Here is a 22,375-nt window from a genome sequence, read left to right as displayed (position 1 = left end):
ACCTCAAAGTTCGAAAAATTCTGAAATTGGCCAACTTTCCAGAAATCTCAGAGGCAAACGGATGCATAGTTTGATTCGATGTATAAGTTTTTTAAAAGATACACTCTTTATCTTTCGAACTCCATACTTAGAATAATTTTTTTAAGGCAGAAACAAATTCTAGAAAACATAGTCAAAAAACATAAAAGTATACAGCTGCGGTCAAAATAGTAGTAGTGTTGCCGCCCTGGTTATTTAAAAGTTTGTTGTTGTAATTGATCTTTTCCTGGTAATATTGTATTGATTATAATTTTACTATTAGACTAATTGGATAAAAAAAGTTACAACATCAAACATTTAAAAACACAGGGCGGCAACACTACTACTATTTTGACCGCAGCTGTATGTTTTTAAGTTTTTGACTATGTTTTCTGGAATTTATTTCTGCCTGAAAAATAAATCCTAAAATTATTAAATTATTAATTATATTTTCAAAAGTAGATGATGTCTATAATCTTACCACCCTGGGTCAGTCATTCTTAAAGTTGACCACCTTTCTGCTTTTCGAACACATAACACCTGATTTGGCTTCATTATATGTAAGTTTTAGGCAGAGAATTTTTTCTTGGTTTTTGGCGGTTTCCGGTTATTGTATAAAATTAAAAGTGCCCTTAATGTGTTGGCCGTGGTCTACTTAGTACATTTGCTAACCGCTTTTAAAGCCAAACCTCTTAAATTCAAAGAAATTGGACTTCGAGTTTTATTTTCTGATCAAAAAATAAAACTCAAGGAATAAGTTTTATTTTTCAATCAGAAAATAAAAATCAAAAAGTAAGCGTTATTTGTCAAGCGGAAAATAATACTCAAAAAATAATCATTATTTCTAGAGTTGAAATAAAACTCAAAAAATAATCATTACTTTTAGAGTTTTACAAAAAACTCAAAAAATAACGATTATTTTTGGATTAATAAATAAAATCAAAAAATAATCATTAAAGATTGAGTTTTTGGATAAAACTTATAATCATTACGGTCCCTGCTATCAGAATGTACGTAGTTTACTGGGTAAACTCAGTAAACTGCACGTCAATAGTGTCTCCTTTGACGCCAATGTGATTGCCTTTACTGAAACGTGGCTTAATTCCTCTGTGTCTGACTGTGAAATATTTGCGGGCAACTATGTCATCTATAGACAAGATCGTACAGTGCGTCTGGGCGGCGGTGTTCTTATTGCCATCAAGTCCGATCTGGTTTCAGAATTAATTACGATAATCGACTCCGAAAGCACTTTAGAATTTGTTGCTGTTCGTATTAACGTTCATGACTATTATGTTTTTGTCTCATGCTCGTATATTCCACCTCGGTCCGATATTAATGTATATCTGCAGCACTTTGCTCATATTCAGAGTATTCACTCCACCCTCGGCAATAACGACCATCTTATTGTTATGGGCTACTTTAACCTACCTTCCATATCATGGATGTCATCACCTGACTCAAATGTTCTTGTTCCCTGTTTACCTCACGAGTTGGTACACGGCCTAATCGACCTCTTATTGGGACAATTGAACTCTATTCAGAACTCCTCGAATAAAATCTTGGATAAGGTCCGTCTGAGTTCGCCAATGCCTACGTTTCAAGAATTGACCCGCTCTTTAGTCCTGAAGACAATTATCACCCTACACTTGAGGTCATTCTGCAAAATCATTCAAAATCTGCAAAGAATCAAGTCATCCTTCTCTTCTGGTCCCGATCTTGTACCAAGCTGCGTTTTAAAATATTGTGCTAGTGCATTGTGTGGGCCACTGTCAAAACTATTTCAGTTATCCCTGCAGCACTCATTTTTTCCAGAAGTTTGGAAGGAATCTTTTATAATTCCGCTTCATAAAAAGGGAAGTAAATCGAACATTAATAACTACAGAGGGATTGCAAAACTCAGTGCTATTCCCAAACTCTTCGAACAGTTAATTACTGCTGAGCTTCAGCACCAGTGTAGCTCAATAATGTCCCCAACACAGCACGGCATTATGAAACGTAGATCAACGTCAACCAACCTTCTAGAGTTTACTACAGTTACTAGGAATGCGTTTAAAACAAACACCCAAACTGATGTAATCTTAACAGACTTCAGTAAGGCTTTCGATTCGGTGAACCATCAGTTACTGTTAAAAGAACTTACGCTTTTGGGATTCCCGATCTCGTTGACGAAGTGGATTTCTTAATACTTATTGAACCGGACGCAGAGAGTATTATTTAAAAATTCGATCTCAAACCTTGTCCATGTGACTTCTGGCGTTCCTCAAGGGAGTCACCTTGGACCACTTCTGTTTGGTATCTTTATAAATGACTTGCCTCAAGTAATTCTCTCTTCCCACGTGATGATGTACGCCGATGACGTAAAACTTTGCATGCCCTTTACAAACGTTGATTCTCACGTACTCCTGCAAGCGGACTTATGCAATCTGCAATCATGGTGCCTCCAGAACCTGCTGTTCTTAAATAATTCTAAATGTAGCTTCATGTCTTTTTATCGGAAGAGGCTTTTCCTCTTTAATTATTCCATCGGGATGAACGATCTTGAACGCATTAATTCCGTAACAGATCTTGGAGTTTTATTTAGCCACAACCTAAACATTACCAATCACATCGGCATCATTGTCAGTAAAGCAAAAGGGGTTTTTGCGTTTGTAAAGCGCTGGTCTAAAGAATTTGAGGATCCATACACCACAAAGCACCTTTACATTTCTCTTGTGCGACCTATTCTTGAATACTGCTCGTGCGTATGGTCACCTCAATATGCTAAATATCAGGACCTAATCGAATCGGTACAGAAACAGTTCCTTTTGTTTGCTTTAGGTGGGTTAAACTGGGAAACACAACGTCACCTGCCATCCTACGTCGATAGACTGCGTCTTCTGAACCTGCCCTCGCTAATGGATCGTCGAACCTGCCAGGGAGTGATGTTCCTCCACAAGTTGATCACTGGACTTATAAATTCTTCTTCTGCTTCTTACTCGGCCAAATACGGTTTTCGATCCCCGTAAGAGCATCCCGCTACTTTCGGCCTATTGGTCTTGAAATTTGCCAATCGAATTTTGAAGCGCACGATCCTTTTTGAGTTTTGTGTACTCAATATAATAAATTGTATTTTTTGTTGTTTGTTGAATGTTCCGTGGACTTTAATGTAAGAAATATTTTTAATCACCTATCCTTGCCTCTGCCCACTTGATGTGAGTCGGAGCATATCGTTAAAAAAAACTCCTTTACTCGGGCGGAGGTAGGAGTTAGGTTTATATTGGCAGATATTTGCTAATTTTTGAAATAAATAAATAAATAAAAAAAGTTATACATCATTTAGTTTAAATCATAACTTCGTAATTCAAAATACATAACCAGACTTTTATTAGCCATCTTTTAAAACCACCGTCAAACACATTGACTGTGCGCATTTTGTTCGTCCATCGTCCAACACATGGCTTTACGAATTCATCAACAACATTGCTCGTCCATCGCCCAACACATGGCTCCACGAATTCTTCAAACACATTTCTAAAGCAACCCTCGTCAATTACATGACTTCACGAACCCTCTTCTGTTTCAACAAACTTTTGTTATTCAAAATTTGCATCGAGCTCTTCTGGAATTTGCACATCCGGTAACTTTCGTGTGGGTACTTATAACGTCTATTGTTCTGTGTAAACTTCAAAACGTAACGGTCTCCGTCCAATACCTCGACCACCAAAAAAGGTCCGCTGAACTTTGGGTCTAATTTCGTTTGCTGTCTCTCACTGTTTTTAAGCAACACAAAGTCAGCCACACAGAACCGAATTACTTTATCCATATTTTTATCAAATTTTGTCTTCTCATATCTAGCAACCTCTTCCATGTTCTTAGCGGCTAACTCCCTTAATTTAATCTTGTCAATTTCAGTTTCAGTATCGCTAATAGGAATCAACCCCAGTGGTCGTCTAACTTTACCAATCAAAAGCTCTAAAGTACTACACTTAGTGCTACGATTAACTGTGCAATTAAGGGCTAACTGTACATCCCCAAGTGCATCTTGCCATGATCTAGAACTAGTCTCAACAGCCGTCAACAAATTCTTTAGTGTACTCATAACCCTTTCAACTTGACCGTTGGCTCGACTTGCACCTGTTCCGATTAGATGTAATTGTATATTTTGGTTAGAACAAAATTGAGCAAACTTTGTGCCCGTGAAGCTGCGTCCCTGATCGGCAATTAAACGTGTTCGCACGCCAAAAATAGCAATCGAAGATTTCATTGCGCTTATACAAGTATTAGCGTCCAAAGAAAAGGTGTGAAACAGATAAACGTATTTAAAGTTTTCGTTTTCCTGACTTCCCCTTAAAAATTCTACATGTAATGCACTTCTCCACAAATCTTCGAACATATTTTGCCATACCAGAAAACCAGTAATGATCGGTACACCTTTTCTAGCGTTTTCTCCCAACCTAGATGCATGATAGACTCATGTACCTGATTTATAACTGACCAGCGGAACGTACGTAAACAACAAGGTCTTGATTTCCTTTGAATCTTTCTATACAAAACATTTGATCTAATTTCGTAAGTGGCAACCAATGCTAACGGTAAATCATCATTCTTCAACTTAGTTACAATGTCTGATATTTCTGAATCCTTTTGTTGTTCCACCAAAATCCAGTTTTCTAATATTTCTGTTAAGTCAATTCGTTTATCTTTTATTTTACTTCCGGTTGCTTTATATTAGTTGTATAACTAGTTGTTTTTCAGACAAGTTCGCATTTTCCTGCAGTTAATTAATATATCGTCCATATAAACGAGTACAAACGAATGAGCAAGACTGCCAAGTGCTTTCAACACAGCTCTTTGAAACACTGAGGGTGCGTTCTTTAATCCAAAGGGCATCGATAGAAATTCGTACTGCCCATCTGGAGTAACAAAAGCAGTATACTCAATTGATTCAGGATGCATTGAAATCTGGTAATACCCGCTAGCCATGTCAGGAGAAGTGAAATATTTAGCTCCTCTAAGTCTAGCTATTTGATCTGCTATCAACGGTAATGGAAACCTATCAGCTACTGTATTTTATTCAATTCCCTATAATTAACACAATGTCTTGCTGAGCCGTTTTTCTTCTTTACTAATAATTCAGGGCTAGCAAATGGTGAACTACTAGGTCTGATAACTTTATACTCGATTAATTCTTTAGTTTTAGCACGTACTAACTCCCTTTCGCTTGGACTAAATCTGTATGGTCGCCTTTGTACAGTCTTAGTCGGTCCAATCAAACAAATATGCATTTCCCCAGTACTCACACGCGTTTGCGGAGTGCCTTCGATAAAAGATTCTGAGTGTTGCTTCAATAATGATATTAAAATTTCTTTTTCATTTCCATCCATTTCAGTTTCAATGCTATCAAAATCAGTATGTTTGACGGTTTCACAAACGTTCACAGCTTTAGTTTGAACAATCTTAAAATTATCGTAGGAAACTTCCACTAAAAACCCTTGAGCCAATATCTACTACTATATGAAACAAAATAACCAAAGAATTTCACTCAGCCCCCGAATCAAATGTAATTGGGAATCTCTCACCATTAACCAGCATACTCGATTGGGGTTCCACTATAGCGCACAGCTCCACCTTTTTTTCAGATCTTACTCCCACTCCGGTACTCTGCACTTTTTTTTTGACAATTAGTGGCGATGTGTCCTGGCTCCTGATATCTGTAGCAAGTTACATTTGCCCTTCCATGACGAGGTTGTCCTGAACGCCACTCCTTTCCAGTTGTCGAAACTTGGGATCCCATTCCAGATCTACGTCTTGCTTTTTATGACCTGGTTTTCCACACTGATAACATTTGAGATCCACAGTTTTAGCTCGCTTGGTGTCCGGTTCCCAGTTTGATGTAACGCTGAAAATATTTGCAGCTCCGCTTGCAGTTTACGTCGATTGTTTACAGGCGTTGTGTGTATCATTCGTTGCAAACGCCGGTTAAAACTATGCAAATTTGTTCAGAATTCAAATTACGAAATTTTGTGCACAATGACGTCACGCTGCGACTCGCAAAAACAGGCAAACTTTCACCGTTGCTTGGACGACTATTAAGAAAATTCAAAATGACGGCGGCTGGCGTTTCTGATGTCTCGTATCGCTGCTCAAACAATGGCCGGAACTGTTGCCGATTTATTCCTGGGTAGCATATTTGTGATAACCACTGGGCCGCTGCGCCTTCCAAAGCTTTACTCAACGCCAATATAAGAGCGCTGTCACTTAATGGTCTAGCTCGCAAAATGATGTCGACCGTAGCGCACCACTACGTGGCATCCACCCCAGCAATGTCCGGATTGCATTTCGGCAAGCAAATCTCGCTAGTCTGTTGTAATTCGTTCACCGGCGTCTGTAGCTTCTTAACCAGTTCCAGAAAATTCCGGTTTTGTTGCTCTAACAATGCGAAGACATCCCTTGAAGAAGTTTGGTTAGGGCCGAATCCCACTTCTGATGTCGGGGAATTGAAGTCATCCCCGTGCAAGTCGTCGTTGTTGGTCGCTTTATCGTCCTATTTCTTATTTTCCATACTCGGTCCTGGCGGATGCAGCGATTCTTCGTTGCCTTTGTTGCTCATCGGTACTCCTAGACTTACGCGTGACCCTTTCACGCCGGAAACCAGAAAAAGAAGAAAAGGGACCAGATCTAGCAACGCATACGAAGCCACACACAGCCCCAGTTCGCAAAACTGAGTCTCCATTCTACCAGGACTAGTACCAACACCACCCAACGACCCATGGTCATACCTTAAAGTCTCATGCCTATCGATACGCTACAGTACTTCCTCTCAGACATATATAACACAGGCCGACAAAATGTGACATGGGTCGGTGTCCAGGCCTGCCACCATTTTATTTCGATAAATGAGGCTTTTCTAAGCATAATTTGCCACTACGCCATAGTCCATCAGCTCTGGTACTTGCGGTATCTTTAAAATAAGAAAATCACAAATTTTCATCGTCTTTTGGGATATATCTTTAAGAGTGGTCAACCATGTTTGGTAATCTTTTCGGAATTAAATAGTTACATGTCTCTTTTATACGGTCGTTTTGGAAAATTCAATCTAACTCAACCACACGATGATGTGGGCGCATTAAAAATTTTAAAGGCACAGCTAAGTTTAAAAATCTTAATTTGTGAACAGCATTTAAAAATTAAATAAAAATATTTTCTTCTACAATGCTTTTTTGACCCAAAGATACCTTGTGTCCTTAATTTTTAAGACACTCATCATAATTTTGTGAATTGTTTTGGAATTTTTAAAATTGTTTTTCTTACTTCCTTCACAGTAACGATTCAGAAAAGATTAAGAAAGTTTTGATTAACGTTTCAGTTATTTCTTTTGAGTGCATTGAAGGTAATGCATCTTCGGAAATAGTTCAATTTTATTTCAGGACTGACAAAACTAATAAAAAAAATTAGAAAATTAAATGGGAATTTTCATTTTTGAACGCTAAAGTAACATTTAATATTTTGAACACATTGATGTGCATATTCTGTTTTTAAAGAATATTTTTAAGAATAGAGCTCATGTGTGTGTAATTCGTTGCGTTTTTTACATTTAAATGTGACGACTACAATTTTTCCCTTCTTTCCCCTTAAATACCCTTTGATGAATTATTTAAAATCAAAACAAAAATACCTTGTGAATTTAACAAATTAGCTACACATTTCGATTTAGAATTGCTCACTACTCTCTCGCTCTGCTTTTGCTGACGTTCGTGAGTGCTGCGAAAAACAAAAACAACGTGCTGCCAAAAAGGCCCCCCGCAACCCCCGCAAACAAAAAAAATCATATAAAATCAACCGTGGGTCAAAAAAAATAAAAATAAAAAATATCTTACTTATTCACACTGTAAACCAAAAACGGATCCGATCACATAATCGGTGCGGAAAAATTAATTAAGTGCCGGAAGTCGGTTGGGGCTCATCTTCTGGGCTTTCAAAGATTTCCACAAACAAAGCTTAAAAAAAATATCAACTTGTTTGGTTGGAAACTGTGGGTAACTGTGGTTAATCAACCAATTTTGCATTTTTCGAGAGTCCTGGGAGTCCTTAGGAGCCGAATTTTAAAAATAATTTTTTAGTGCACACCTCCTCTAACACACGATTCAGACGCAATTTTTTCCAGAGTTTTAGGTCTTATGGTTTGGGCTGGGATCACATGACGCAAATCGACATCTACTCTTTTATAGTAGGGGAGAGTGGGGCAATTTCGTCAGCATTTTTTCAAAGCTATTTTTTGTCCATCTTGAGACACGTTATTATATTTCTATTTTTATTGTTGAATGCGGCTAGCACCAAGCTTTAAAATGTGACATTCCCCTATTTTTTTAATTACCTTGGTGATTTATAAAAAATTAAAAATAAAACCAATATACTGGGGCAATCTCGCCACATAGGAGGGTAAAATCGTCACACCACTGGGGCAATTTCGTCACCTGAAAAATGTAGGGAGTTTAACGCCTATAAATATGCTACACTGATCAAGCGTACCATTTTTGTTGACGTCCTATATTTGTTGCTGCTGCCGGTAGTCTGTTCGTTAGCCAGCTCGTCAAATAAAAAAAATATGTATTTAAAATAGGTGCGAATTAAGCCTAAGCATAGGGTGGCAAAATTTCCCCACACAGAACTTTTTTAGAAATAATTATTTTTCTTCCGAAATTAGGCGCGATGTTAAAAATCACTAACGCTGAAATGCACTTTATAGCACTGTGTATTATATAAAGAAACCTGTATCTTATCCCTTACCAATTGTGGCATACAGAAAAAATTTCGTCGAGAACTAAATGTAGCTTTTGAACTATTAAAACACATTTAATATTATCTGTACAAAAATAATTTATTGGTTGTGTCATGCTGTCTTGAAGGGCTAAAACAAAAAAATTATATATTTTTAAGACTTATGAACACCGAAATTACCCCATTCTCCCCTAATACTCGATGGAGTTTTTTGTTTTGGACGACTTTTTGTTGGGTTGAGTACTAGCCCTAAGGAATAAACTTTATAATGTTTAGTAACTATTTTCTTTTATGTTAAACTCAGTGCTGTCCTAGGCTTTCAAGACATTTGCAAAGGGGTCATCATTTAGAATGCGTCCACCACCACAAGAGTGTGGTTTAGTTAGATTGAATTTTCCAAAACAACCGTATACAAGATACATGTGTGACGACCCTGTTTTGGGAAGCCGTATAGCTCGCCGTGGTCAGAGTTTGCGACAGATATTTATATTTTTTCTAACGATCGATTTACCTCCCTTTTCTTAATAATGACACAGAGCGATAGAACTATAAAGTGAACGAGTGATGAACTGCTTGCTTCGAGGGGGGTTGACCTGAATGCTGTCGTCTCCGTGATCTGGCGCTGCGGAAGGGCCAGGAGGCGAGTTGCTTGAGTCATGAACTGCTTGTCAGTGACGTGGCACTATGGAAGGGCCAAGGGGTTCACTGCTTGTTGCGAGCTTCGGCGCTGTAGATGGGCCGTGAAGTCGCGTCGGTGCTGCGGTAGGGCCGAGTGATCGCGTTGGCTCTGCGGGATGGCGTGTAGTCGCGTCGGCGCTGCGGAAGGGCCGGTACGTGGACTGCTTCCTCGTGCGTACGTCGGTTTCGTAGTGTTCTGGGTCGTTGGGAGCGATCTACTTGGATTTTGAGTGGGATTCGGGAATGTAGGGCATCGTTAGTTTCGGTCTGCCGGGCATCGTTAGTTTCGAACGGCCGCTCTACATCCGTTTCGTTTCGGGGTCGGCAGCCGAAAACGTGACATCTGGGGGAACTCACTGAGGTGGGCCTGAATTACGTAAACCGGGCCGCCTCAGTGATCACGACTGGATCTGGGGTGATTTCTAGGAAACCAAACCGGGACGCCAGTGATCCTCACCAGATCGCAGAGCCGATTTAAAACCGAGCTCTTACGGATCCCGCACCACTAGCCGGATCTTTCTCCTCGCTGTCCCTGATCTGAGGCTTTTTTTTTTTTTTTTTGAATATTAATTTACTTTCGAACCAACCAAAAAATTGGGGAAGATTTATTTGGCCGTCCCGTATAATGTAAAACGGGTAAACGCCACCGCCTATGTGTGAAATGAAATTTCAAGACACTGGTTAGAAATTGATCAAAACGAATATAAGTGTGAGATGGTCGTGTTGTGTGTTTATGAAGTGTGATTCTGCGATGAAATCCGGTGAAGGTGTTATCGATATTAGTGTGAGATTCTTTGTCTATGTGATGTTTTAAAAATGTGTGATGAATTAATGTGTAATAGTGTAATGAAATGTTAATCATAAATCTATTTTGCCTGAGCGTATGAATTGGGTTATATAGGTGTAATTTGTTATTGGTTCGTGCGCAAAGAACCGATATATATCGTCATATTTAAGTAGAGGCGGGAAATTTCTATGATCTGAGGCTTTGCCTCTGCTTATATAGACGCTGTTTAGTGTGCCAAGAGTGGTCGATGCCGAGAATCCCGAAATCGATAACTCGGGTCTCGATTCTAGTGATGCGTATTTAGTTGTTGTGACGATGGGTCGTCACACATGTAACTATTTTATTCCGAAAAGATTACTAAAATTTATTGACCACTCTTGAAGATATATCCCAAAACACGAAGAAAATTTGTGATTTTCTTAAATTAAAGATACCGCAAATACCAGAGCTGGTGGACCAGTGCTGCCATTTTGTCCTCTTTCCGGACAGATCTGTCCCTTTTTTAACGACTTTATCCGGAAAAAAATTCAAACATCCCCTATCCGGAAATCTGTCCTTTTTTCAAAGATAAGGTTTTGAGTGTTATTTTTGCTAGTCGAAAGTGTATAAACCTGCTTTTATATGCTAAAACGCCGTTTTAACCATTATTCTTATAGTTCGGCACTTTAAAAATAATTCTTTTTACAAATTATCAAAGAGTTGTAATGCAGTCGATGGACTTTCTTTATAGTACGATTTTTTCTGTAGCAAAAAAAAGAGGAAAACACTTTAAAAAGTTCTCAATTTTTACTCTCAGCCTTTTTGTCAGAAAAAGAATTCATATTTGAACGACTCTTATTCGGGTTTGACGCAGATATTGCATTTTTTTGTATTACCAATATAGTTACTTGAAATGCTTTTATTATTTTAATAATTTTAGATTATTACGTATACGCACAAAAATTGACCATGGTAAAATGATCAAACGAAGAAGGTTGTGAGTCAGGCGCAATAGATCATTACATAATTGAATTTAATATAAAATCCATTTATATTAAGTAAATATATCTCCCTTTGGTAAAAACAGAAAAATGGAGGCGCATTTACTTTTGTCCTTTTTTAAATTTTTTTTTGTCCTCTTTTTCCCTGTTTTTTTTTACTTTTCTGTCCGGTTTTTCAAGCTGAGTGGTGGCAGCACTGTGGTGGACTATAGACGTCGTGACAACTTATGCTTAAAAAAGCCTCATTTATCGAAATGAAATGGTGGCAGGCCTGGACACCGACCCATGTCACATTTTGTCGGCCTGTGTTATGCTTTTATTGCTTTTACTTTAATACTTTTATCTGATTTTATATTTTTGTACAAATTTTGTTGTTTCAGGAACTAGTTTCCGAATATCATAGATCACAGTCAGTTAACCTGTCGCCTCATGTGTTTGCCTTGGCTGAAGCTGCTTATACAAGCATTACCGAAGACCAAATAAATCAGGTAAGTTGAAACTGATTTAGAAGTTGGCAACGCAGTGATATAATTCCGACACTAAATACACTATGTAACAAAACTAATTCTTTTTTTAATTTACCTCGATGGATGCTATATTGTTGAGTTCGTTAAAAAACTTGAATATCAAAACAAACCATGAATCCGTTTGCCTGTGATACCTCGTCGAACTTTAACTTGGGAATTCGTAACGAATTCAACAATATAGCATACATCGAGGTACATTTTTGATGTTGCTTAGTAATCTTAGTCTTTCAGTGTTGAGAGGCGGATAAGAGTTTACAGCCGCGCTCTAAAGTAACCATTAAAATAGCCGATTTAATTGAATTCAGAAATCCGCTAGTTTAACATCTAAGTTGCATAACTCAATTTGTCAGTGTGTACCCAAGGTTGAAAGTGTTAAAGAAAAGTGACGCTATTGAAAGTTGAAGGGCGACAAACCAGGAGAAAAAGGGTAATACTCTAGTTTAGGGGACTCGCTAAAAAATTATTCTGTACTAGCAATAACCGAAGCGACGTTGTCCGCCACTATTAGCAAAGCGTTTGTTGCTAATTTTTACGTATACTCAAATTCAAATTAATATCAGAGTAAAATCCCGCGTAACCTTAGCTAAACAGTAAACCCACCTAAAACGCACTAATATTCTATTCCTTCTAACCATAACATACCCCACCTATTTTATTCTAACCCTTGGCACACTTTTTTAGCACCTTAATGCTGTTTTCACTATTTCCTCGTCTTAGCCCACCCTAGCACCAATTTTCCTCTTCTTAGCTAACCTAACTTTAGTCTCACCTGAAAAAAAATTTTCCTTACTATACTTACTTACTTTAACTTTAACTTGACCTTATCCTCACTAAAGTCCAAACGAACCGAACCTTACCTTTCTCACCTTCACCCTTCCCTTACATTACTTTTACCCTAACCAATGTAATACCTCCTTAATCGCAACTTAACCCCTAACCTCACCTTATTCCTACCTTAACTGCACCGTTCTGGTAGCCTAGCTATATCATTTTGGTTAGCTAAGCGAATGCAGAGAAAAACTCTTACTCTTTTTTACCGTTTATTTCGAACAGATCTAACCCCCAAAGAACCTTAAAAACATAAAAAAAAAATTCACATTTTTGATTTGTCTGAAACTTTTTTACGTGTATCAGGATTTGGCCGAAAAAAAATTATTTTTTTTAGAATTTATTTTAGTTTGCCAAAAATTGTGAATTTTGAAAAAGTACCCTCTCATTGAAAATCTGTATCTCCGGTTGTAGTAATCCGATTGACTTCGTGTCTTTTGCATTAATTCCTCTACAACCTCTTTTAAAAAAAAAATTTGTTAAAAATAAAAACAAATTAAGATTTAACAAAATTTTTTTAACGGGTTCCCCAAAAAAAAATTTTTTTTTAATTTAACATAAGCGCTATATTGTTAGTTTTAATCGGTTTTTGTCAAAAAGGTGGAGCCATGATTAGTTTTTAAAATATCGGATTTCTTTTAACAAGGCCTCGGCTTTTCTCTATGAAAAAACGTCGCAGCATATAGGTCTACTCTCCCACTCTTGTCGGATCCTTATGGAATTCATATTTTATCGTCGTTTACTAGGCCTTTGACAATTTTTAACTTTTAAGTGTTTTGACAATTTCTGAATGACAAGAAGGAAAAAGTCATTTTTTAATCTATTAAAAACTTACAATTATCTATTCAACCGTCCATTTAATAAACAATAATTTTAAATTTATTTTATTTATTATTTTATTGCATTATGTAATTTATTAAATATTTTTTTAAATTAAAAATAATAATAAAAAAATAATAAATAAAATAAATTTAAAATTATTGTTTATTAAATCTTATTAAATCTGGCTCATCAAGCTCTCGCTTACAGATTTGACCACAAGCGGAACCAATACTGTGACTATGACCAATAGTTTTATTAACCTGCAGAAGGAATGTTCAAAGTTTTGATAAATACCACTTAGATTGGAGTCAAAATCTGCCAAGTGGGCCACCCCTGTTCCGAAGGTCCGATTTTCATCGAACTTTTTTACTTTTCCGGTTCACAACGAAAATATAAGAACTTCATTTGAACGGTTTTGCGAAATTTTGAGTTTTGCCGGAGTTATAGGGGTCAAAACAGGGCATTTTTGACACTTTTTCGAAAAAGTTGCACTCATAACTTCGGAACGGTATGAGATATCTTTATGATGTTTTCACTAATCGCTCAAGAATTATTATGGCTTTCCATAAAAAAATGTAAAAAAAAATCAAAAATTTTTTTTCTTAAAAATAAATCAACATTTTTTTTTAGTTTTTATTTTTTTCAGTGTTCTTCACCAGCTATGGAGTTTAAAACCATTTGAAAATGAAGTTTGATTCATTACGAAAAAGATCCAAAAAAAAAAAAGAGTGGCCCGGCCAAAGGTTTTTCGCAATATCGATTTAAAGAAGGGCGCACAGCGGTTTTCCATACAAAAACGGCTTGCTCGTGAAAATTGGCTGGTCAACACATGCCGTTGCGCGCGTAGCGTCAGCCGACTGCAGCTGTCAATGAGGCACTTTTTGTCGTTTTATATGGGAATCCGCTGTGCGCCCTTCTTCAAATCGATATTGCGAAAAACCTTTGGCCGGGCCACTCTTTTTTTTTTTTGGATCTTTTTCGTAATGAATCAAACTTCATTTTCAAATGGTTTTAAACTCCATAGCTGGTGAAGAACACTGAAAAAAATAAAAACTAAAAAAAAATGTTGATTTATTTTTAGGAAAAAAAATTTTTGATTTTTTTTTACATTTTTTTATGGAAAGCCATAATAATTCTTGAGCGATTAGTGAAAACATCATAAAGATATCTCATACCGTTCCGAAGTTATGAATTATTGACTGAGTGCAACTTTTTCGAAAAAGTGTCAAAAATGCCATGTTTTGACCCTTATAACTCCGGTAAAACTCAAAATTTCGCAAAACCGTTCAAATGAAGTTCTTATATTTTCGTTGTGAACCGGAAAAGTAAAAAAGTTTGATGAAAAACGGACCTTCGGAACAGGGGTGGCCCACTTGGCAGATTTTGACTCATTGAAGACCAACAAAATATTTCGTAAGAGAAAGAAAATATATATTTAAAAAAAAATTCCGTCCCGAACATAATGAGAATAAGGAGTGCGCCGAAAAAAAGTGCACACTTTGTTTTAAGTATAACTTTCCTGTTTTTATTCCGATTTGACTTTTTTATACCCTTGTATGATGATGTTTGCAACGCAGTGAAGGAGACGTTTCCGACCACATAAAGTATATATATTCTTGATCAGCACCAATAGCCGAGTCTATCTAGCCATGTCCGTCTGTCCGTTTCTATGCGAACTAGTCCCTCAGTTTTAAAGCTATCGCAATGAAACTTTCCCAAAAGTCTTCTTTCTATTGCAGGTAGTACATATGTCGGATCGGACCACTATATCTTAAGGCTCTGTAACGTGCACGATTGTGATGCATCAGCAGTCCCTCTGTCTACTTTACGGTTCCGGCCGTGCTCAGGGAAAATGGTGTGGGTCGTTTGGGGCTGCTTCCACATAGGCGCTACATGAACAAATGTTGTAGACAGTTAGGAATACGGGGAACTCTAAACCAGGTTAATATTTCTCAAGGCGCGTTTATATAATTGGACAGAAGAACTAAGATGTGGTTGTTCTCCTTTTCCTGGCCCACCCAACCTGTAGAATCTGAGAAAATTGCGTGATCCTACCCAATTCAGAGTCGACGTGTGATACTTAGGTGCCCCTACAAAAGAAAATTACTCCATATTGATTTCAAATGCGTGGTAAATTACAAAATATATTTAGCTTCCTTTCAGGGGAAGTTTTCTGAGATTCGGCTCCAAAGTTCATTACAAAAAGGATTCCATTAATTTTTCATACAAAATTCAGTTCGTGACACGCGTTTACTACATTTGGATTTCACGGTATGTCCGACAATTAAAGTTACAGTCTAATATATTACTTCATTACTTATTTCATTATATAAATGAGTATGTAATTCGAACAGAGGGAGCTCTAGTATAGATTTCAGGGTTCAAAACTCTTGGGTTAGTTATTTACACCGCTTTAATAATCTAGGTAAATCAATCGGTAGGGGTCATATCATCGCTTACTCATAAAAACTCGGCTAGGCCGTACTCACGAATCAGCTGCTTTCCTCCGTTTTTGACAGGCCTGAAGATGACGGTGTGCTGTTTTGGAATCACCAGAAGTTAGGAAAATTAGATGATATGCACGACTATGATTGGGCGGCTTCATACAAGAGATTAGGAACGTAGAGCTCGCCTGATCGTACTGACAATAAGGAATTTTATAACTAAGTTAAACTAGTCCTCGAAACAGAGTTCATCCGGCTGCTCGAAAGGTTATCCGCTGGGTCGCAACACACGAGGTGGCGCTCGAGGTTAGAAGCTAGAGGCGCTTCGGATCACGTGGCACGACCAATCTACGCCCACCGAACTATGTCCAAGTGACCAGCGTGCAGCATGCCGATGCGAACCGCGTGGGCAGACCAGCGGTCGGCAGCGAGAAAGTTTCGATCGGGATTACATTCTAGGGTTGTATGTTGTCGTTGTTCCGATAAGCTGGTTTATTTGGTTGATTTTACGAATATTATATGAGTTTTAATAATCCTCCAACAGCAGAGTTGTGGTCGTTGGACGCGCAGCCGCTGGCGGATGCGAAAGCGTGGCGTCAACTTGACCGATGCTGGCAGCCTTCAGATATTTGCCGCAGGTGGCTCCTACGGCTTCGGCAGCAACTACCGTTGGGGTTTTCTGTTGTACAGCAGCAAATGGGGTTGGGTTTTCTGTTGTACAGCAACCAAAGCCACAGGCGTGAACGCCGCGTGGGCTGCCTGTCGTTGGCTAGGGGATCTGCAGATGATTAGGTTAGGGACGATCGTATTCGGTAACTTTTAGGAATAAATACCTATTAATATCACCACACTAAACCGGGATTGGGTGCAAACGACGAGGTCGACTTGCAGAAGATGGTCTCTATCCAGCGCGAGAATTCTTTTCACTTAGATCACCACTTTTTATGAGCAATTTAATTTTTACGTCTGGCTTCGCCGAATGGTTGTGAAAAGAGAACGCTGGAAGCACGGGAAGTTGGCTGCGATGGTTGGAAGTTTGACGTTCACACGGTTGCCGTATAGGCTGTTCGGGGCGAATACCAAAAATGGGTCCTGCCAACTTAGCTAACGTAGGGTTACCAGATGGGCTGTATAGCGCTCGATTTAAATTTACAGATATATAACGTCTTCTAAAAATCACACCCTCACACCACAGGTTTAATCTTTGATTACAAAGCGAAGATAAAAGCTGAAAGAAAATCAAAGGGTGTGATTCCTTACCAAAGATCCTTGGCATGGAATTTTCCAATCTCTTTACCGTGTAAATCTTCAACAAGATATATATTCTGACCCAGTCTCTTTTTGATTCGAACTTTGCTTCCCACAGGAGCTAATTTTGCATTGAAGTTATCCGCTGCCTTGCTTAACGCAAAATTTCGCTTAATAACTTCTTGTCCCACTGCAAAGGAGCGTGGACGAGCTCGTAGATCATAGGTACGTTGGTTTCTTTCATAAGCTTTGCTGAGATGCTTTCCTATATTCGATCGAATACTTTGAAAGTGATCACTTCGATTGCATCTTTCCACGTCAGCATTTAACAAATGAAGGTTTCGCAACAGTCTGTAGTCGTTACCATGAGTAATCATCGGCTGTCCAAATATTATGAAATATGGTGACATCCCAACGGATTGATGAACAAAATTTCTTAACGATGAATTGATGCTAGGTAAATATTCATCCCAGACTCGTTGGTCGGATCGGATATAGGATCGTAAAGCTGCGTTAATAGACCTATTAACTCTCTCAGCCGCGTTTGACTGGGGAGCGTATGCACCAGTGGTTATGTGCTGAATACCGTGTTTGGAAATAAAAGCAGCAAAATCATGGCTTTTAAATTGAGTTCCATTGTCACTAACAATTATTTCCGGAACTCCAAAGCATGAAAAGATGTCATCCCTCAGGAAGGAAATTACTACTTGTGAGGTAAATTTCTTTACTGCCTTAAGAAATGTAAATTTCGAAAAGTGGTCAAGAATAATAAAGATACCAATATTTCCTCGTTTTGAGCGGGGGAAAGGTCCTATAAAATCGACATACAATCTCTGAAATGGCCTATCACTTGATGCTTGACTTCCCATTGGTGGCTTTAATGTTCGTGTGGGGAGTTTCGAGGTCTTACAAATATCACACTGCCCTATGTAGTTGCGAACATCAATGACCATTTTTGGCCAGAAAAATCTTCTCCGAATGCGTTCTAGGCATTTTGCAATGCCGCAATGACTTGAAGTGGGTTGATCATGCGCTGAGCTGACAACTTTCACGCGTAACGCTTCAGGAACGAATAGTTTCCAACAATCATTCGGATCGGTGTTTTCGCCGTAACTAAAGTTTCGACGATAAATGTACTTATCAACCACACGAAAGTCTGGTAGCTCCGAAGATTGATACCTATCCCTTAACCTGCGATATTCGTCGGACTGAAATGCTTCTGATTCCAGATCAATTTCTGGGAAAAGTTCTATATCCAACTCACCAATTTCGTTGGAACCTTCAAAAGCTCTAGAAAGCGTGTCGGCGACAATATTTTCACTTCCCTTTCTATGTTCAATAGAAAAGGAATATCCTTGTAATTTTATCGCCCATCGAGCGAGCCTGCCACTCAATTCAGCTTGGTTCATTAGCCAGCGAAGGCTTGCGTGGTCAGTAACAACTTTAAAAGTGTGTCCTTCTACATACATGCGAAACTTCTTTAACGCCAAAACCACTGCCAGGCACTCCAGTTCGGTGACTGTGTAGTTCCTTTGGGCTTTGTTTAATTTCTTAGACATATACGCGATTGGTCTTTCACATCCTACTTCATCAACCTGAGCGAGTACGGCTCCTACTCCATGCAAGGATGCATCGCACTGCACCACGAAGGGTTTGTCATAATCAGGATGGATTAGCAAGGGAGCTGTACATAGCATGTGTTTGATCTCTTGGAAGGCAGATTGAGCGGACTCGTTCCATTCGAACGACTTTCCTCGCAACAATTCTGTAAGAGGAAAAATCACTGAGGAGTATTGAGAGAGGAAGCGCTGGTACCAACCAGTCATCCCTAAGAATCTTCTGAGTTGTTTACGGGTCTTTGGTACAGGAAATTCGTCGACTGCTTGAATCTGGGGTTAACCTGTAGAGTCCCTTCTCCTACTATGTAACCAAGATAGTCAACTTTTACTGACGTTTATAGTAAGTCCAGCCTTGCGCAATTGTGTGGCAACAGTGGCTAAATGGTCCATATGTTCTTCCAAGCTGGACGACATTACTAATAAATCGTCTAGGTATACGAAAATGTGAGATTTTAATGAATAAGGTATGACCACGTCCATCAACCGACACATAGTCTGAGGAGCGTTGGTCAGGCCGAAAGGCATTCGCGTAAATTGATAAACCGGCCGATTTGGAATGGTGAAAGCTGTTTTTGGGCGGGATTCGGAATCCAATCGAATTTGCCAAAACGCGTCCTTGAGGTCAATCTTCGAAATGCAATGAACCGGAGGTAGCCTGCTTAAAAGACCTTCTAGTATTGGCATCGGATAAGCATCCTTGACCGTGACCTGATTAACCTTACGAGCGTCGAGACAAAATCTGACCTTCCCTGGCTTGACAACGAGAGTAACCGGCGAAGACCATGGTGAGGCGCCAGCTTCTTCTATAACGCCTAGTTTGATCATTCGATCCACTTCTTCACACAATAACTTCTCTTTGGCCGGAGACAATGGATAAAATCTTTGCTTGATAGGTCTAGCCTCAGCGGTATCAATAGTGTGTTCGACTAAGGAAGTTTCTCCAAGGCCAAGGCGTTCAGAATCTGGGAAAAACTCAATAAGGGACTGCAATTTGTTTCGCTGGGTGGCCGTCATGGCAATTCGAGAATCGTCCGTGGCATCGCCTACATTAAGCTCACTAATTGAAAAAGGGGTCGAAATGGAAATTCCAAAAGACTTCCAGAAGTCCATTTCGCAGATTACCGATTGTTTAATGGTTGGAATTACAAGAAATTCAAAGTCTTTTTGTACGTCATGATAACTTACAGGAATCTGAATTGAACCTACAACTTTTTGTTGGTGACCGTCTGCAGTGTGAACTGCGCCTCTGATAGGGCCTAGTTTAACCTTTTCTAAGATCAATCGCTTTGCTAACTGGGAACCTATGACGCTCTTATTAGCACCGCTATCCAACAGGGCGAGATAGGGCTCTCCGAACATTTCTATCTGCATAAAAGGTCGAATATCTCCTACTTTTTGTACGAGGGCTGATATGGTAAATTGTTTTAAAAGCTTTTTGTTGTGCCAAAAGGTGTTCATACGAATTGATGAGCGACTTTTACTAACTATCTCAGGAGTGTCTCGAAATATAACAGCTCTACGGTCTTGATATTCTTTCAATCGTACATGGTAAGGTTTAAAATGTCTTGGGGTTGTTACGTCTGATGGTGTATTTGGTAAGTCAGGTAATGTTTGATTAGGAGTAGTATCTAAAACAGAGGCTAACGACGGATGTCCCCTCGCGATACTCGGTGGACATCCTGCGGTAAGTTTTCCGCCCTTGAGTTACAACGATCGCAGTTTGGCTTATAGGTGTCAATAAGACCACAACCATAACAGAACACGCGACGTGTTTTTACGCAATCGTGATAACTATGACCGGTTTCGTCACAATTCCAGCACTTTAAACTAGATCTCATACGCATGGCAAAAACCTCATCGGAAACTTCTAGTTCAGATTCGGACAAATTTTCAGAGTTTTCTCCATGTCGCACTACATTTATAACTCGCTTAAAACCCTCCATCCGTGGTTTCGATCGGGAGTTGCGAAAGAATTCTTCATGCAACATGCAACAACTCGTGCTTCAGCTCGGGCCTCAAGTTATGTCTAACCTCAGTTATCATCTCCGATTCTCCCAGTGCTTCTGTAAGTGAATCCGCTATAACTAGCATCGCATCTAAATAGTCATCAAAGTTCTCATTTGGTCCCTGTTTGCGTCTCCGCATAGCATCCTTGATATCTCTGTCCGTTCGTTGGTCTTGATACCTTTCACGCAGACGATTGCACAGCTCGAACCAATTCATGTGACCTACGGTTCTGTGAACCCGCCAAAAGAAAGAAAGAGCTGGTCCGCAAAAGAGTAAGTTTGCAAATTGAAACAATAAATCGAAATTAGCATTAAAATATTGAGTTGTTAAGCAATTCACTCTATAGATGAAATCTTCAATCGGAAGATCATTAGTAGACCCGGAAAACTTTAGCTTCCAATTGGATATTACGTTGGAAACCCTATCGGGACGATCAGTGGAATATTCGTTAGAGTTGGGTTGAGTACTGTTGGGAATACGTCTCTGAGTCGAGTCGCGGCCTAAGCTTACGCGAGGAGCATTTAAAGGAATGTCATTAAAGGAATGTCACTCAAGCTGTTGCTCGTCTCGAAGATCTCGAGGAAATGTGGACAAAGTTAGGTTACGAATGGCACTGCTGACCTGTTCGGAAACCTGAGCGGAAATATTAGCCAGGTGACCTTCCAAGGAACTTGATATCATTTGCTGAACGCGTTCTTCAGCTATAGGTTGCCTTTCTCTTTCGCTACTATTTATGTCACGTCTGGGTACTGAATTAACTAATGGCCTGGTATTTTGGACCGGTCTACTGTTAGATCGCGTTGCAGGTCGATTTCTTGGGCTAGCTGCTGAGGAATGGTGATTTTGAGCACCACGTGGTCTCCCTACTGCGCCTCTAGAATTGTTACCAGAAGGAGCTTCCATACTGTTTGAACCTCGAGGCATGGAACATGGCTGCCTGCATATTGGACACGTATTATTTTGCGATAACCATTCGAACAGACACGCTCGGTGATATTTGTGCCTGCAAGGAGTCTCGGTGAACTCAGTTTCTACACTTGTGTCGTTACATATTGTGCATGCAACGGACTCGTTGGCGTTGCTTGGCGCTACTGCCGCTGCCGTATTTAAATTTTCGTTACTGTGTCTTATAGACATTGTTGGGCTTTCTTCTTTTACGAATCAAGGTTTAAATTTTATGTTTATCAAAGTAATTAATAATTATGATCAAAATAAAACACTAAGTTTCTTGGCTTCCACTCAATTATTAAGGGGTACTATCCATAAGTATTCACACGTCAACTCCTACTTTGCACTATATAAACGGCGTCTTAAGAAGTTCGGAATCTAATAACAAAAAGAAAATAATACAAAGGCTATTTAATTCATATAGAAGAGGGACAAGTCGAAGTTTATCATCTTTGAACAATCTCGATTCTATTTAAATTATTTGAAGTTGGTCGTAACTAAATAAATTCAGTTTGGAATAAATTAGACAAATAATCTGATTTATTAGTCCTAAACATCACTTATTTAGACTATCTGAATGAGCATAATATTTCTACCCAATAAATTAGTATCTCCTATTAGCAGGTCTGTTATCGACATACTCAAAAACCAGCAAGTCCTAACTAAATATGAGATATCTACGGAAACTAATAACATTTTCTGGATGAATAAT

General features: G+C 38.9%; 1 protein-coding gene across 12 annotated transcripts in view; it reads left to right on the top strand.

The window, feature by feature from the left end:
• The window catches only part of Myo81F (Myosin 81F), a 1,428,838-nt gene that overhangs the window by 181,647 nt on the left and 1,224,816 nt on the right, over window positions 1–22,375 (top strand). For all 12 annotated transcript variants that reach the window (XR_011419017.1, XM_070216714.1, XM_070216710.1 and 9 more), the window contains exon 4: window positions 11,601–11,708. Coding sequence is in view for 11 of the 12 variants with exons in the window: in XM_070216714.1 (XP_070072815.1) it covers window positions 11,601–11,708 (108 nt within the window). In the remaining variant the exon portion in view is untranslated. The remainder of the gene's footprint in view (window positions 1–11,600; window positions 11,709–22,375) is intronic.

The sequence above is a fragment of the Drosophila takahashii genome, chromosome 3R (genome assembly GCF_030179915.1).
Source record: "Drosophila takahashii strain IR98-3 E-12201 chromosome 3R, DtakHiC1v2, whole genome shotgun sequence".
Taxonomy (NCBI): domain Eukaryota; kingdom Metazoa; phylum Arthropoda; class Insecta; order Diptera; family Drosophilidae; genus Drosophila; species Drosophila takahashii.
Note: the sequence above shows the minus strand (reverse complement) of the source record. Positions and strands in the feature narration are given on the sequence as shown.